General features: G+C 38.0%; 1 protein-coding gene and 1 pseudogene across 2 annotated transcripts; both read right to left on the minus strand.

Annotated features, from left to right (window-relative positions):
* Positions 1 to 244: 244 nt before the first annotated feature.
* Positions 245 to 1,203, minus strand: LOC126803399 (CAX-interacting protein 4-like; annotated as a pseudogene).
* Positions 1,204 to 2,822: 1,619 nt separating this feature from the next.
* On the minus strand, positions 2,823 to 12,170 carry LOC126790484 (auxin response factor 8). Of its 2 annotated transcripts, none has more exons than XM_050516733.1 (13): positions 11,733 to 12,170; positions 11,412 to 11,635; positions 11,240 to 11,296; positions 10,985 to 11,140; positions 10,800 to 10,884; positions 7,807 to 7,897; positions 7,552 to 7,716; positions 7,354 to 7,476; positions 6,940 to 7,015; positions 6,101 to 6,248; positions 4,385 to 5,385; positions 4,103 to 4,293; positions 2,823 to 3,314 (listed from the first exon to the last, which is right to left on the minus strand). In XM_050516733.1, exons 1-13 carry the CDS (start codon positions 11,773 to 11,775, stop codon positions 3,137 to 3,139), a joined length of 2,538 nt encoding a protein of 845 aa, XP_050372690.1. In that variant the 5' UTR covers positions 11,776 to 12,170; the 3' UTR covers positions 2,823 to 3,136. The 2 variants fall into 2 exon arrangements, with proteins under 2 accessions (XP_050372690.1, XP_050372698.1); XM_050516741.1 differs by having other exon boundaries at positions 11,240 to 11,292; positions 11,408 to 11,635.
* Between the last annotated feature and the right edge of the window lie 2,675 nt (positions 12,171 to 14,845).

The raw sequence follows: 14,845 nt of genomic DNA on the forward strand, positions 1-14,845 counted from the left end.
TATTTATTTGCATTCAGACTTGCATTTCTTTCCCATTATCCGATACTTGTTGTGATGACATGTCTCTTTCACGTCATTGTTGATTTTTCTGAACTATTTGCTACCTTCCGCTCATCTTAATAATTTGAATTTGAACCTCATTAGCTTCTTATTTTGATTTCATTTGTTACTTATTTATTTATCCCCATAGCCTTGTAGTCATAATTTGGTATTGTCGATGCGTAGGATCCCGTATCGATTAGTACTAATTTAAGACTACGGCGATTACTGTTGCATTTCGGGACCGGAAATGGTTCCGGGGTGTGACACTTCCTAACCGCCGAATCCACGCATCATCAGAGCCACTTGCATCAGACTCACATGGTGTTGTTGCCCTCTTGCTCCTCCGACTGTGGTGCCTATCTTCAGATGCATCAGACTCGGAATCATAAGAATGCCGATGACTTCTCCTCCTCTTTTTCTCTTTCCTACTCTTCATATGTCACCGACGTCGCTTCCCATCCTCATCAGAGGACTCATCCCTCCTTCTCTGTCTCTCCTTCCTCCTTTTCTTCCTATCTTCTTTCTCAAAGTCATCTGAATCATCATGTTTTCTTTCGATGCTTCTCCTCTTCTTCGACCTTCCTCTCTTCTTTCACTCCCCATAATCTGTATTTGACTCCTTTTTCTAGGCTTCTCCTTCCGGATACTCGTTTTCCCATTCCTGATAGCAATGAGCCTCTCAATCTCAGAATTATAGTCTGAATCTGAATCCTCAATATCCTCATCCTCCCCATCGCTATTAGTCTCAACCACATTCTCCCCAAGCTTCCCCTTCATCTTACTCAACTCGGATGCAACATTAGACTGAATAGCTTTCATCAGTCTCATGTCCTTGTCATCATCGTCCTCCTTAAAACTGAGATAGTTCCTACAATGAAAGGTGAGATGGCCAACACGGTTGCACCTCTTGCACGCGCCGCAAGTCTCATCAGCGGTGGTCGAGTTGGTTATGCAGGCAAGAGCAAGGAGCTCCCGGTAACTAGCATAGGCATTCTCCGCATCGATCATAGAGTTGGCCTGAGAAGAGGTCCTAGTTTCCTCTGCTGGTTTATAGGGATCATACTTAATGGCACTTTGCCAGATGCAGTTGGTTTGAAGGGCAGCAATGTTGTGTACCGGATTGTTCGCCGGCATGCGAACCCTTCCTGCGGTGGCTGGCATCTTGATATTCCAAGATCAAACCCTAAGATTTGCCAAAAAAAAAAAGATCAAACCCTAAGCAAATACAAATTATATATTAAAAATTAATTAATCCATCTGGACAAAAAATTGAAGCATAATTTTCGTTGAAAGAAGATCTAAGGCTTTTGCATTCGATGTATGATTCAAGAAAGAATTTCAAGCTTGAAGATTGAAGCGTTACCTATGAAACCATGATTGGAGATGAAGCTTACAAGCTTGAAGATTGAAGCGTTACCTATGAAACCATGATTGGAGATGAAGCTTATGGGGAGAGAGAGAGAGAGAGAGAGAGAGAGAGAAATAACTCAATAGGAGAAATAGCCGTGCAAACAGGACATATTTGGTTACTTTGGGCTAACATGACATATTCGGTTACTTTGGGCCGACTACAGAGATTCAACATTGAGATGTGAATTTCTAGTTCTAGTTTTCTAGTTTGTTAGAAGTTTTTCATTTCGCAAACTCTTAATTATCGTTGCTTCCGAAAAGGAAGTGGGAGTTTGTTTATGTTATTTCGTACATCACCTTTTAATTTATATGATAATTCGTCGTTTCTTCAAAAAAAACTCAATAGGAGACTGAACGACCCTTTTTACCCAAAAAAAGCCCTTTTAATAAATTTAGAATTTAATTCGGGCTGAGAGAAACGACGCAGTTTTTGCTTCAAGGCTTGCGACTCTTGCCTGGTCAAAATGGTTATTGCAGTGTAATTTCTCTGGGGGGGGGGGTTTGCAGTGTAATTCCTAACTTAATGTGAATGGTTTGTATTAGTTTAGAAAAAAAAATGTGAATACTTCCTTACCACATTGAAATCAATAGCCTTAGGGAAAGAAACAACACCTTACGAGCACTTATTTTAGGAGACTATTTTGCAATTTACTCTTTGAAGTTCAATTATATTTTAATATTTAATGCGACTTCAATTAGTGTAAATTATAAAATAGTGTGGATTTTACTTCCATGTCGTATTGTACCCTCAATTTGGAAGAACAATTAATGCTCTACCTAGGACACCGCAAGCATAGAACTGAAAAATAAACCGAGAATGAAGATGATCAAGTTGAGAATTAAGCTCATTGTGGACTAGAAAGAGGTTATGATATTAGACTAACCTTATTGCACACGTTAAGGCGCATGTTGAGAACATGGGTGAAGGGTGCTCTCATCTCCCACGTTCTCAATCTTTTTCTAATTCTTCTATTTTGTTTTCTTTTTGTTAATACCCTTAGAAATATTATTACTTTCTCAATCTTTCTCTCTATTATGTCTCTAACATGGCATTCTCAGTTTGGTGTTGTTGTTTACACCAAAAAAGGACTTCAAGTTATAGTAGTGGAAATGACACAGGGACTTAAAAGTCACCTAATCGGAACCTCCCACCGCCACGCCGTCACGATGGATCGTCGTTAAAACGAACACTGGAAGTGATTCATTGCCAGTTGAGACCTAGGTCTCAAACCGAGACTGCTCCGAGAAGGTCGGAACTCTCACATTCTCAAGGGAGTGGCCAAATCATTGGATGTTGCTATACAATTTCTGATGATGACATGCACCTTACAACAACGGTAAAATTTTCCATTTATGTCATTGATTTAATATTATAGATTTTTGAAATATATATCAGAAGAATTATGAGATTATACAGTACACACATGAACATCACATCATTGAACACCGTATAATTGATTTCATCATCCAAATTTAAGATATTAAATATACCTTATAAAAATCAAATTCATCAGAGCTAAAACAGTCTCCGGGGAGATGTCTAATAATACTGATGCACACTCAAAGTAGACGAGATAACACCAGATTGAGCAGATCCCACGTTACTGCATCCAACTGGAATTTCTCATTGCTAAGAGGATTAGAAGCATTATGGCGTGGAAGTTTCTCATACAAGTAACAAAATTCAGTACTCAAGTGAGCCGAGAGATGGTAGCCCAGATACATGGTCTTGAGATTCATTTCCACTGTTATTCCCCCTTTGACCCACATTTGGGGTAAAGGATTCAACCGCTTGGTCGCCCATTTTGTGCACATCCTCAGGAGAAAGTATCTTGATATACCAAACATTGTTCACAAAGGACCTGCACACAATGTCTTATAGATGAGAAACTAAGAACCTAAACATAATAGTTGCTTTCTCATATAATGAAACAGTAAATGACTTCGGCCAACCAAGTAAACAGAAAGCGTAAAAGATAAAAATAAAAAATGAAGATTTCATGGAAAAAAATACTCCTTGCTACAGAAAACATCAACCTACATCCCCAGGAAACTAAAGAGAGATGAAATCTATCACCCTTCCCTTCAAAATTATGCAAACCTGTAATAATCATGAATTTGCACTCTTTCTGTCTTCATAACCATTTGGGGATGAACCAATGAACTACCAGTTCTTTTGGGATTAGAATTCTGCTTAAATGATGCTTAACATGTTTTCAGCCATCCTTTATAATATCAGATAGAATAAGTTGACACTGGAAAAGATCATAATTAACCTTCCAAATACTAAAAAATCTCACCGCCATCAGCTTTGAAACAATAGTTAGAATGTAATTAAAAAAAATCTTTCATATCTAGCACTCTACCACCCTCCAATATATGGATCAAGAGTGAGATTTTTTGAACTCAAAAACCATCTGTCAATCTCAGTCTTATAAGCCTTTTTTTTTTGGGCCTACCATTGGAAGTTACTATTAACATTTATCTTACTACTAACATTCTAACAATTCAGTCAAGAACTAACATTCTAACAACAATGATAACCATATTAAGTTGGTTTTAAATTTCTTTGGATAGGAAGACATCCATCATTTAACTGAACAATGTTCTAATAATAGATTGTCCATGTGCAATTCAATCAAGAACTTACTCCCATGGGTCGTCTCCAAGAAGAAGCACATCGTTCTCCCTGTCAACAAATACAAGCTGCCAGCCTGATCTAAGACAATCTTCCAACTTTCCCTCAATGCCAAACATCTGGGCCAGTTCTTCTCGCAGCTGATTATAGCTGCTGAACCGGGAGATGTCCAGTGAGCGGCCAACCGACCCTGACTTGTACACCTGCAGCAATAACACAGTATCATCTGCCAAACAATTTGAAGAGAGAAAGAGAACCAAAAACCAACAATACGCAATCATTTTCAGCGCAGACCTTGACAAATGTACAGTTTGGGTTAGGTTGGTCAACTTGACCTGCACCATGCAACAACTCAGACGAACCTTGCATGCAATCATATAGAGAACCCTGAAATCCAGAGTCCCCTAAAGGCACAGGCAAGTCAGCATCATTTGATGAAGTGGCAAAGTTGGGCACCGTGGTGGGGTACACAAGACCAGAAGATTCTATATTAACACCAAAAAGAGTAGGATTCTGGGAATCTGAATTGCAATTCTCTTGATCAACAGCATTTTCTTTCTCATTAAAAGGTGTGAATGACATTGGGTTGGCAAAGGCATTGGACTGCGCATATGCAAACTTTGGAGCCCAAGATTGTTGAGGTAACTGCTCAGCTGGCAAAGAATGACCAGCTCTGGAGATGTTCAAAACATCATTACTCCCTTCAGGACAGAGTGAACCAAGCGTGTTCTGCCTAGAGGCCGTAGACCCTGACAACTTTGTGGTTGGATCTGTGAAATCTGTTTTAGAAAATGATGGAGATGGCACATTCATTTGCTGACTCTGATGGAGTTGTTCACTTTGAACCTTAAGTGCATCATGGTAGTTATTTTGCTGTTGCTGCGGCTCTTCCTCAGTTTGATTGTTAAATTGCAGAGGTAGAAGGTGCTGTGGCAGATTCTCCATTGGAACTTGTGGTTGCGCCGGCAGCATATTGTGAGGGACTGATTGTGGAATTACTTGCTGTTGCAGCTGCAACAAAGGATTGTGGCTACCTGGCTGCTGAAGGTACTGAAGAGGCTGCTGGTAGTGCATTACATGTTGTCTTAACTGATCTCCAGTTCCTATATTTTGTAAACTAGCAGCCAACATGGCCTGGTACTGCTGATTAGGATCATTTCCCATATATGTTGAATCCAATCTCTGTTGCATCCAAGGGAACATACCAACAGCTTGGAAATTCATGGATTGAAGACTTTGCTCTCCAGTTCCCCCCCTTAGCCACATTAAGCTATTAGCTGCTTCATCTCTGTTATCTGGAATATCAATAAAGCATGAAAAGCTTAGCTACATGGACCCTTTATTCTCTTTTTAATCATGACAGCTTTTGTGTGCGGTCTTCTGGTCATGAATAAACGGAATTTTGGACAAACTGATAAACATGTGACGAAAAACAATGCTACATCGTTTCAGAAAAAAAAATGATGCTACATATGGTAGTCTAATTTTCTCTTTTAATGATAAAATTTTTAGTAAACTGAGCAACTGACATGGAAGTTTAAGGAGCAATTCACCAACAACAAAAACATCATGCAAAGATGACAATAGCTTGTAAAAATTCTTATTCTACCCTAAAAGAATCACTTCGTCTACACAATAATTTCCAACATCCTCACCCCCGCTATTTGACTAATCCAACCAAAAGAAAAATGCAACTCCATACGATAGTATCAATTTTTCATCTAACCAAACCCACAACATGTTATCTTTTTGGTTCTTTTTTGGGAAAGAAGCAGTATCGAAATTAGCAAAGACTCAGATGAAGGAGGGGATACTGCCATTGCTCCCCAAAACCATTTTTTCAATATGCTCAAGGCTATGGAAAGGTAATAAGTACTTTCAGTCTTCATTCTATCATGATACACCTAAAATACAAAACTTGGCATTAGGGTTTCTGGCTGGTTAGGAATAAGTATATTTTATGTAAAGATAAAAGGGCACAAATAATAACATATTAAATTTAGATTATACCGTGCATTGATGAAGCCCCAGGATGCCAAGGGCGCTTCAGTCGAAGGGGAAATAATGACGGGTACATAGGGAAAGTGGTCAAAGGCTCAATCTCCCACAATGAAACCCTTGGCTGCCTCTCACCTGCAGTTGACTCATCCCAACCAACCTACACCAGAGAAAAACAAATGTTCTAAAAGAAATAAACAAAACCAATTCAGGTAGAAGCAACAAGGCCCTTAATCCTGACAAAGTGACCATGAATTCACCTACATATCCAGAAATATATATGGTGGGAATGAAGGGAAACAAATGTTCAGGGCCGTTGTATAGTTACTAACAAATTTTAAAGACCAAGTGTTATGGTTTTGAACCCGACATGTTTCGTCAACTTTGGCAACATTTGAAACTTTGTAAATTTTTAGTACTTATCAAATACACAAGTGAGATCCTTGTATACTGGAGCAGAATAGAGGTTGTGTAGTTTCCTGTTTAGTCACTCTAGAGACAGTACTAATTTCATATCACTCAAATTGTCCAATCCTATATAGAGGTTACAGACTCATCTATTTATGTAACATTTCACATACATAATTCACAATTTAACAAAAATACATCTTCGTTTTCTTCTTCAAAATAACATAACTCTTTTAGTCAACAGAATATCACACATTTACAAGGAAGAAAAGTTTGGTTCCATTGGTTGCTATTCTGCAATTTAAAGGGGAAAAAAAGCCAACACATCTAACAACAATCACAAGAGAAGCACAACACTGAATGTATTATGTACTCATAAATAATATAAGTTTGAAATGGGAACTCTAAAAGCAATTATAATTTTCAGTATTAAGCTTTATTACCTTGACAGATCGCCAGTGAGAATTTGGCCACCGAATAGGATCCAGATCACTTATGCCAGTTATGGTACCCATGTACCTTGGGAAGAGAAGTAGTAAACATCTCAATATCATATACATATTGAAAATGCAAAAGTGGGTATACATGTATCATCTTTCTATGGGAACAAAGCACACATAAATGGATCGATACATTGATGGCATGCTGTGATGGACAAACATGTTGAAACCTAATTTACATAGAGTTCTAAGAACTAATAAACATTGATTATGTGCCGTAATTAATAGAGCTCATCTATCTTCTGCCCAACAAGTTTAAATGATCCTTATAATTGCAAGAAACCAGGCAATATACACATAAGAAATCATTAGCCAAACAATATGAATGCCATAGTTGACCATATGTAGTTATATTACCTTCTGACACTTGATTCTTCAGTCTCAAAAAGCATCCTGAACCGCATCCCAACTGAAACACGCGTGTGAAATACTGCTTTAATGTATTTTGAAAGGGGTATGACAAACTCAGATGGACTAGCCCTGGACAAAGTAAATATATAAGCAAAAGGAAAATACAAGAATTGGAGAGAACAGACAATTTGGAATTGTTTTCACCTTGGATTGTAAAATACAGTAAAACAGCTATTAGTTGAAGATGCATGTGCAGCAGCAGCAAGAAGTCCAATGTGCATGCTATCACTTGACAAAACAGATGACGGCATCACAGTTTGTGGTCGAGTTGAACGACGAATCCCCAATAGGAGTTGATTCTTTTCGTTCCTACCATGAAATAATTAAGTAGTATATTAGTTCATGACTTATATGCATGTAAAGAAATCATGACAAAAAGAAAAAGATGAAGAAACCTACCAAATAAAAAGAACAGAATCTCCAGCAACAAGCCTTTTGGCACTAACAAATACACTCCAACCTGTTGTAAGAAGATGCCGTTTTGGCTGTCCTGTAAGATCACCAAAGCACCAAACAGGTTAGTTTTTCCTAGGTTTTCTTCAAGATAGTAGTTAATGTACAATACAATAATGCAACTCAGCAGTGTCCGCCCATTTATGTTTGCAAAACTATATATGTTACTTTCAGAAGTTGACATTTTGGCTGTGTATTCAAGTATGTCACATCAAGACCATGAAAAAAAAATTACATCGAGGAATATCATTTAAATTTAAGTAAAAAGTAAAAACCAATACAATAAATCTGGCGAAACTAATTGGACCATCTACATGGATTCTCTATCGAAGCCTACAAAGCAATTTACACTCTTCATATCAGCAGCATAGTCTAAACAAGAAAAATGGGAAAAAAAAAGAAACAGAAACAAATGTTCAATTGTTTCTTTAGTAGGACACCAAACTCCAAAAGTTTGTATATTTAATTGTTTTCTATAATTCGTAAAGGTCACGTAATTGTTTGCCTTACAGATGTTTCTGAATATACTACAGTGCTCTAAGTAGTTTATCATTATGACATTTCTTATAATGAGACCTCATTGTATTAGGGTAACAGATTATGGCACAGAGATCTGAAAACAGGAAACTGAGATTAATTTACAAGTGCCTTTATCTTAACCGTTTCACATCTCCCCACCTCTTCAAACTTTATTCTAGATTCTTCATTATCCATGATATTGAAAGTGCATATTCAATCCTTCAATGTACATTTGCACCCACCGTCATCACCTAATATACAGAATCTCTAGCCATGAGCCGATCTCAGATACATCAGACATGCACCTTTGGCAGAACCGGCAGATTTTTATACATGACATGCCATAATGCGATCATTAGTTGTATTAAGGCGTAGCAGGTACACCATGAGGAGAATTGCACATGAATCCCTTATGTCCATGAATGATCAAATGTCATGGGAACTGTCATGGGAACTGTCGCGCCACACACTCTCAGACACTGGCATAAGTACTCGTACACAACTTGAAGCACTACTCCCTTCATAAAATTATAACAATTGGAACGAGCAACCACATACTACGGCAATCTACCCATTGCATAACTCCAAACAATTGAAGCTCAATCTTATTTTTTCCAATTACTTGCTAAGCGCTGAAACCCATTGCATGTCTTTTACCAACAATAGCTCACTTAATAAATGAAGACATTTCAGAGCCATGTAAATTCACTGATTGAGATGTTCACCTTTTCACTATTAATGAATTCATCTTCCTCTCCAATGATAGAATCCCTATACTAATTACTGGCCGAGACGAAAGAAGTACACCTCACCTCAGTCTCCAGTACAAGGGCACCCATATAGCAGAATCTTTCATTCTTGCAGACTTCTCACTTTTACTACCATAAATACACCAAAAAGAAAAGACTGATACCCTGGGGCCGGTAAGATCAGAAAAGTGACCATGAGAAGGAATACTATGGTTGCAACTGATGGTACTTGAACTCAGAAAATCATCCAAAGCAAGCGCTATAACAGCAGACATGCGGATACGTGCTTGGTATCAGATTTTCCAGCTGATTGAGCAAATTTATTCCCATGTCCACGCAAGAGAGAGATGAAAAATATTGTGGCTTAATGTAACTACTCTTACACATTCTTGACTACATGTTTAATTGAATATACCGGAATATGCCTCCACAGAAAGATTTCCACCAATTCTGAACACTGCCTTAGCATCGAAAACAAGGCTGAAATTCATTCCTTTATAAAATTCAGTAGGTATAACACTCACACAGAATTTGTCCTTATATACGTAGCCAAATAAGTCTTGAAATGCAGTAAAGACCAGTGCATACATACTATGACATGTGAATGGTAAAGCCAATACGATGGTGTAACTCAATACAGGTATTCCATAGATATAGAAAATAATGCTCAGAATAGAGAAAAGTCAAGCATGTGCTGTACGTTTATGTCTTCATGATACATAGCATGCTTGTGTTTTACATGTAGTAGAGCATAATCTAATAACTATATTACCAATAGATGTTTACTTGAGCGTTACCAATGCCGTGTTCAATGCAGACAATCATTTTCTTTTTAACAAATTTGTCTAGCATGCTGTCATTCGACAACAAGAGACCCCAGCACTGATCAGAACCAACCATTCTGACTCTCACTGCTACACATGTGAGGATACTCAGACTCAAGCTTTTTGCAGAACCTTTACTCATGAGATGCTCAGATTGGAAGATTGAGAAGGTTAGAAATTTGGACTGAGTGAACAAATTTTGTGACACTGGTGAGGTTTTGGGTATCTATAGTTCAGCTAGGACCAGAATTTTTGAACTACATGCAAATCAGTCTCGAGAAATGAAGGTTCCCTACCAACTCCCTGTCAAAAGTGGAAGAAGGTCTAGCCAAACAATTGAAAATAGGCCATCTACCCAGTTGTGCAACACAAAGCATATATAGTTTTCTCCTATGGAAACACATTGTGAATAAACTAATCTGATAATCATTACTGTAAGAAGGATAGTGAAAGGATTCACCGCAAAATCAAGGGAACTTTAACTAACAGCTGAGTCTCACCAACTCGAAAATTATATATGTCAAGTCATTACAGTCTCCCAAAAATTAAAATACACGTACAAATCATTTATTATATGGCCATATAAAATTTATTAAGAAATACATGGAAGAATAATTTTCTCATTTCCAGGCACCAAAGATTGATCACAATGATTTTATATCGTGAGTCTTTGGAACATACAATCTGATATAATTAATAGTTGAAAAACACTTTATTCTTGTTGTTCTAGAATCCATGACAAATTCCAGCAGTCGTCAAACAAAAAATAATGGAAGTTAAACTATAATAATCCGTATTAGAAGAAAATGGGACAAATACAATCAGAAACCAACACTGCAAATCTTACCTCGAAAGATGTGCCTAAACTTCCACTCAACATCATGGAGATCCCTAGCAATAAGTTCCTGCGCTGGTGGCTGTAGCGAGAAATCCTGCAGTAAGCCATCAAAGATATTTAATGATAAGCATCAGCAACTTACTAGGTCAAACAGGACAACAGTAAATTACAGTTGCAATTTGAAAGAGAAGTACCAGTGGAGGAAAAACTTTCTCAGCAGCGCGACGAGGAACAGAGAAGCCTCCATGTGTGCTAGTGTCACTTGCCGTGAGTGTCTTGCAAAAGTAATTTGTTGGTTGCTTGCTTGGAATTCCCAACTCCATGGGAAGAAATGTTTCCTTTTGTTCTTGCTGAGCACATATGTTTCAAACAAACTTTAGAAGTTATGATGCAACTAAGAGAACAAAAAATAAAGCCCCGGATTGAACCTAAAGAGAAGAAGCATCTACCGCAGTCAAAGGCTGCAACGTCATCTGGGCATACACTTCATCCGTCTCCACATCTGCCTGAAATCCAAAAAAAAAAAAACAATCAATACCATTTGCTCTCAATTGTTCATTCTTCCACAACAACTGAAACGTTAAATGTAAATGAATAACAAAGACCAAGCACCAAACCCACATGCATGGTGACATTGTGGAGCTGACAGATCAACTGGGGAGGCAAACTGGGGTAGTTTGGTATGTGAGCATCAACTTGTTTGTTAGTAGTAGCCGCAACTTGGTCGCTGTGACCTTGAGGAAAGTAAACCACTCTTGTCCCGGACGGCGGCAGCGACACCAACGGCCCTGCGCATGCATGCCACAGCTCCGAATTCAAGCACTTCTTTTCTGCCCCTCCTCCTCCTGACATTGCATTCATCTCAATCAATACAACAACAAACAACACAGACAATTGAAATTAAAAAAATTCACTAGTAGAACTAACCAAATAGGGTTTTACCTTCCTGCTCCTGCTGACCGAACCCCGATGTCGAAAGCTTCATATCAGCTTCACCTTGTAACTAACTCCTTAACCTCAATATCTCAACTAAACTCATCCGAAAAACCCGGATTCTACGGCTACTGTTTTCTACAAACTAAACTATTCCGACCACATCAAACTCAAACCAATTGGGGACTCCTCCTAATCCCAATTCAAAACAGCTAGTTCCCGACCAAACGCCAAAACTCAAGGGAGGGATCAGAAACCCTCAGCTTCCACAAAGCCATGACACTTCATAACACCAAAAGGCTCTCTTCTTCCTCCTCCTTTTCCGGCCTATCACTGTCCATTCGATTCACCAAAAACCCCCAAAGCTAGAGAGAGAAAGCGAGAAGAGAGAGAGAGATTTGGCAGTGAGAGTTGGAAAATGAGGAGAGAGTGGGAGAGAGAGAGAGAGAGAGGAGGAGGGTCTTTGTTTTTCCCTTCTTATAAGGGTCCCGACCGAGCTGGACCTCATAGCAGTAGAAAGAGTCTGGGAGCGTTATGGGAAAGTTGCCATCTTAGCCGTTGGCTGGTCCGTACCTGCTGATCTGGACCGTCCGATGTAGGACTTGATATGACAGGATCCATGTGCCACCATACTTCCAGTGGTCCTTGTCAGAGTACGGACTATGTTTGAAAGTCTTACGTAATATTTTCTTCTCTCTTTCTCTCCCTTTTTTTTTTCTTTTCTTTTTCTTTTTCTTTTCTGAAGTTTTTTTATTCACGACTTCATGATTTTTTCACAAGAAAGCTGGCAAATTATGTAGGAACCAAAATGATAATTTTAATAGCTATTTGAAAAATTGATAATAGTTAGATATCATAACCGACGCGGCACGTAGTGGACCAACCATCGAATAAGAAAGATATATGAACAGAATTGTAATTCTTAACCCTCATTAGTTGATTTTTTTAGAAAATGAAAATATCTGAGAATGAAAAAAGTTGATTTGAATCCTGAATTACTTCTAAATTTTCTATGCGAGAATATATCAGGAATATAAGGGACATATGTTATATCATTTATACTATCATAAATTTGGTGAATAATCGTCTACTTTACAATGTTAGTTTAATATAAGATTAACTTAAGTTCTCCGAAATGTCCATCTCCTCTCTCTTTATTCATTGCTAGAGCTTGAACTATCCTAAATTGTCAACAATCTTGCCGTGCAAGCTAGGAAACATGCATTACCAATTCTTGTCAAATCACCTGCTATCTATCGGTTCACTAAGGGCCTTAATTAATAGCTTCTGAGGTAGCGCCAACATTAGCTTTTATTGATTGTTGATGTTGCTTAAGCGAATCTAGAAGTCTATCTCAAATTTTGGTGAGATCATCACAAGATATGAAATTTGTGAGGTATGTATGATTCTGTAAACGGAGGCTTCCTTTTGTGGATTCAAAGATGGGGCAAAAGGGTGAATCTCTAGTGATCGGGCTTATTCTAGAAGGAAGTTGAGGTCATGTTGGAGTAATCCATTTTCGTTCGACGTGGACCAAATCATGGTTGGGAATACAATGGTGTGGTTACGCTTGAGAAAAACTTACACCGCCGCTTGTAGTGGTGAGCCGGTATGAAGAAAGCAGTGGCTTGGTTAGTAGGTGTTTGTCTGGGTCAAGTTCAGATATGATGGTGACTTCTTTTATGCATCTTGTGGGCCTGTCTAAATTGGGCGTTGAGTCCCATATCAAGAACTAATTTTGAATAAAAGGTATACTCAATTAGCTCGATTGTTAAATTATATTCTTAATTCTAAGTGTTTCAAGGTTGTTGAAATACAAGTGATATAAGCGTGATTTTTAAAAAGTGAATATACTTTTATCTATTTGGGATCTAGATGCAACTACCTAGCGGTACTCTTAATTAAGTTACGTTTGATACGGGCTGATGATAGCTCACCCTAATTCTTTTGACAATCAATTGATACTCAAGCATGGCTTATGGTGTATAAGCTGTGACCACATACTTGGTGTCATAAATCTTTAACATGTTTCATTTTCAAGCTATTTGAATACCAAAAACAAATTGTATCCTTATCAGCGTAATCTGGATATATAAGCCATGGAGTCGCCATCTACTTCACTCAAATTCCAGTCACAAGTTTCTACGATTGGAATCAAAACCCTGCCTTAAGCACCTTTGACCAATGAAAAACAACCCCTTCGACTTCAAAACCAGAAACCGCAAGTCCAATCACTATGCTATAACCACTAGATCTTATCATAAATTGTATGACAAAGAGCCCCTAATATTCTTGAAACTCATGTCACTCATTTGAACTTTGGACAAAATCACTAACTTATAAGACTTGTTTGTTGCAATAATTTTGGTTGATAAGGATAGGAGCCATGCTTGTTCCTTGAAAATCGGGTCATATCTTGATTCTCACAATGGTTTTTATGCTAGTAAGCATGCAGTTCTTAACAGTGATACTATTTTAGCTAAACCTCCTCGTACTTTATTTGAGTGTCTATGCTTATTTCATGATATGGTGATAGGAGCACAAAGTGTGACGTTCTTAATATATGTATGTCATATTCTTATGCTTTGTTACTTCTTATTTAGCTGTTTTAGGTTTGTATTTGTCATTTGTATGTTTTAGTAGAGCTATGCCGAATTTTGGATGAATTGATGATGAAATTGTGCTAAGTATTAGAAATCCTTATTGAGCTAGGATTCCTTACTCGATTAGGATTATACTTTCCTATTTTCATTCTTTCCTATTCCTTAATCGTCAAATTATTTTCAGGAAAGACAAATCCTATTTGGACATGGAGTAGTGATGACGTGATGCATTCCTGGTGAGACAAGGAAATCATGTCCGAGTTGAAGAAGGAGAGAAGAGGTCGGCCTAGCTATTCCTAGTTGGACAAGGAGAGATGTCGTGCAGCCCATATATGTTTCCCTATTGGATTTGGTTTCCTACATCAAGTTGGATTTGGAGTACATGAATCAAAGTCCATATCAAAGAAGATTTCAGCTTCCCAATCCAATTCTATCTCCTACAAGGGACGGAAAAACTATGTTTGTGACTCCTATATATAGAGGCACGGCCTCACCATTCTATGATCATCAACCTTATCC

The sequence above is a fragment of the Argentina anserina genome, chromosome 1 (assembly GCF_933775445.1).
Source record: "Argentina anserina chromosome 1, drPotAnse1.1, whole genome shotgun sequence".
Lineage (NCBI taxonomy): Eukaryota > Viridiplantae > Streptophyta > Magnoliopsida > Rosales > Rosaceae > Argentina > Argentina anserina.

What these genes read in the sequence shown, in the direction of transcription:
- LOC126790484 (XM_050516733.1), bottom strand. Translation starts at nt 11,775, where the DNA reads ATGAAGCTTTCGACATCGGGGTTCGGTCAGCAGGAGCAGGAAG. An exon ending in CGGTCAGCAGGAGCAGGAAG is followed by an intron (nt 11,636 to 11,732) that starts GTAAAACCCTAT and finishes ATGCAATGTCAG; the next exon opens with GAGGAGGAGGGGCAGAAAAG. An exon ending in CTTGGAGACGACCCATGGGA is followed by an intron (nt 3,315 to 4,102) that starts GTAAGTTCTTGA and finishes CATTGTGTGCAG; the next exon opens with GTCCTTTGTGAACAATGTTT.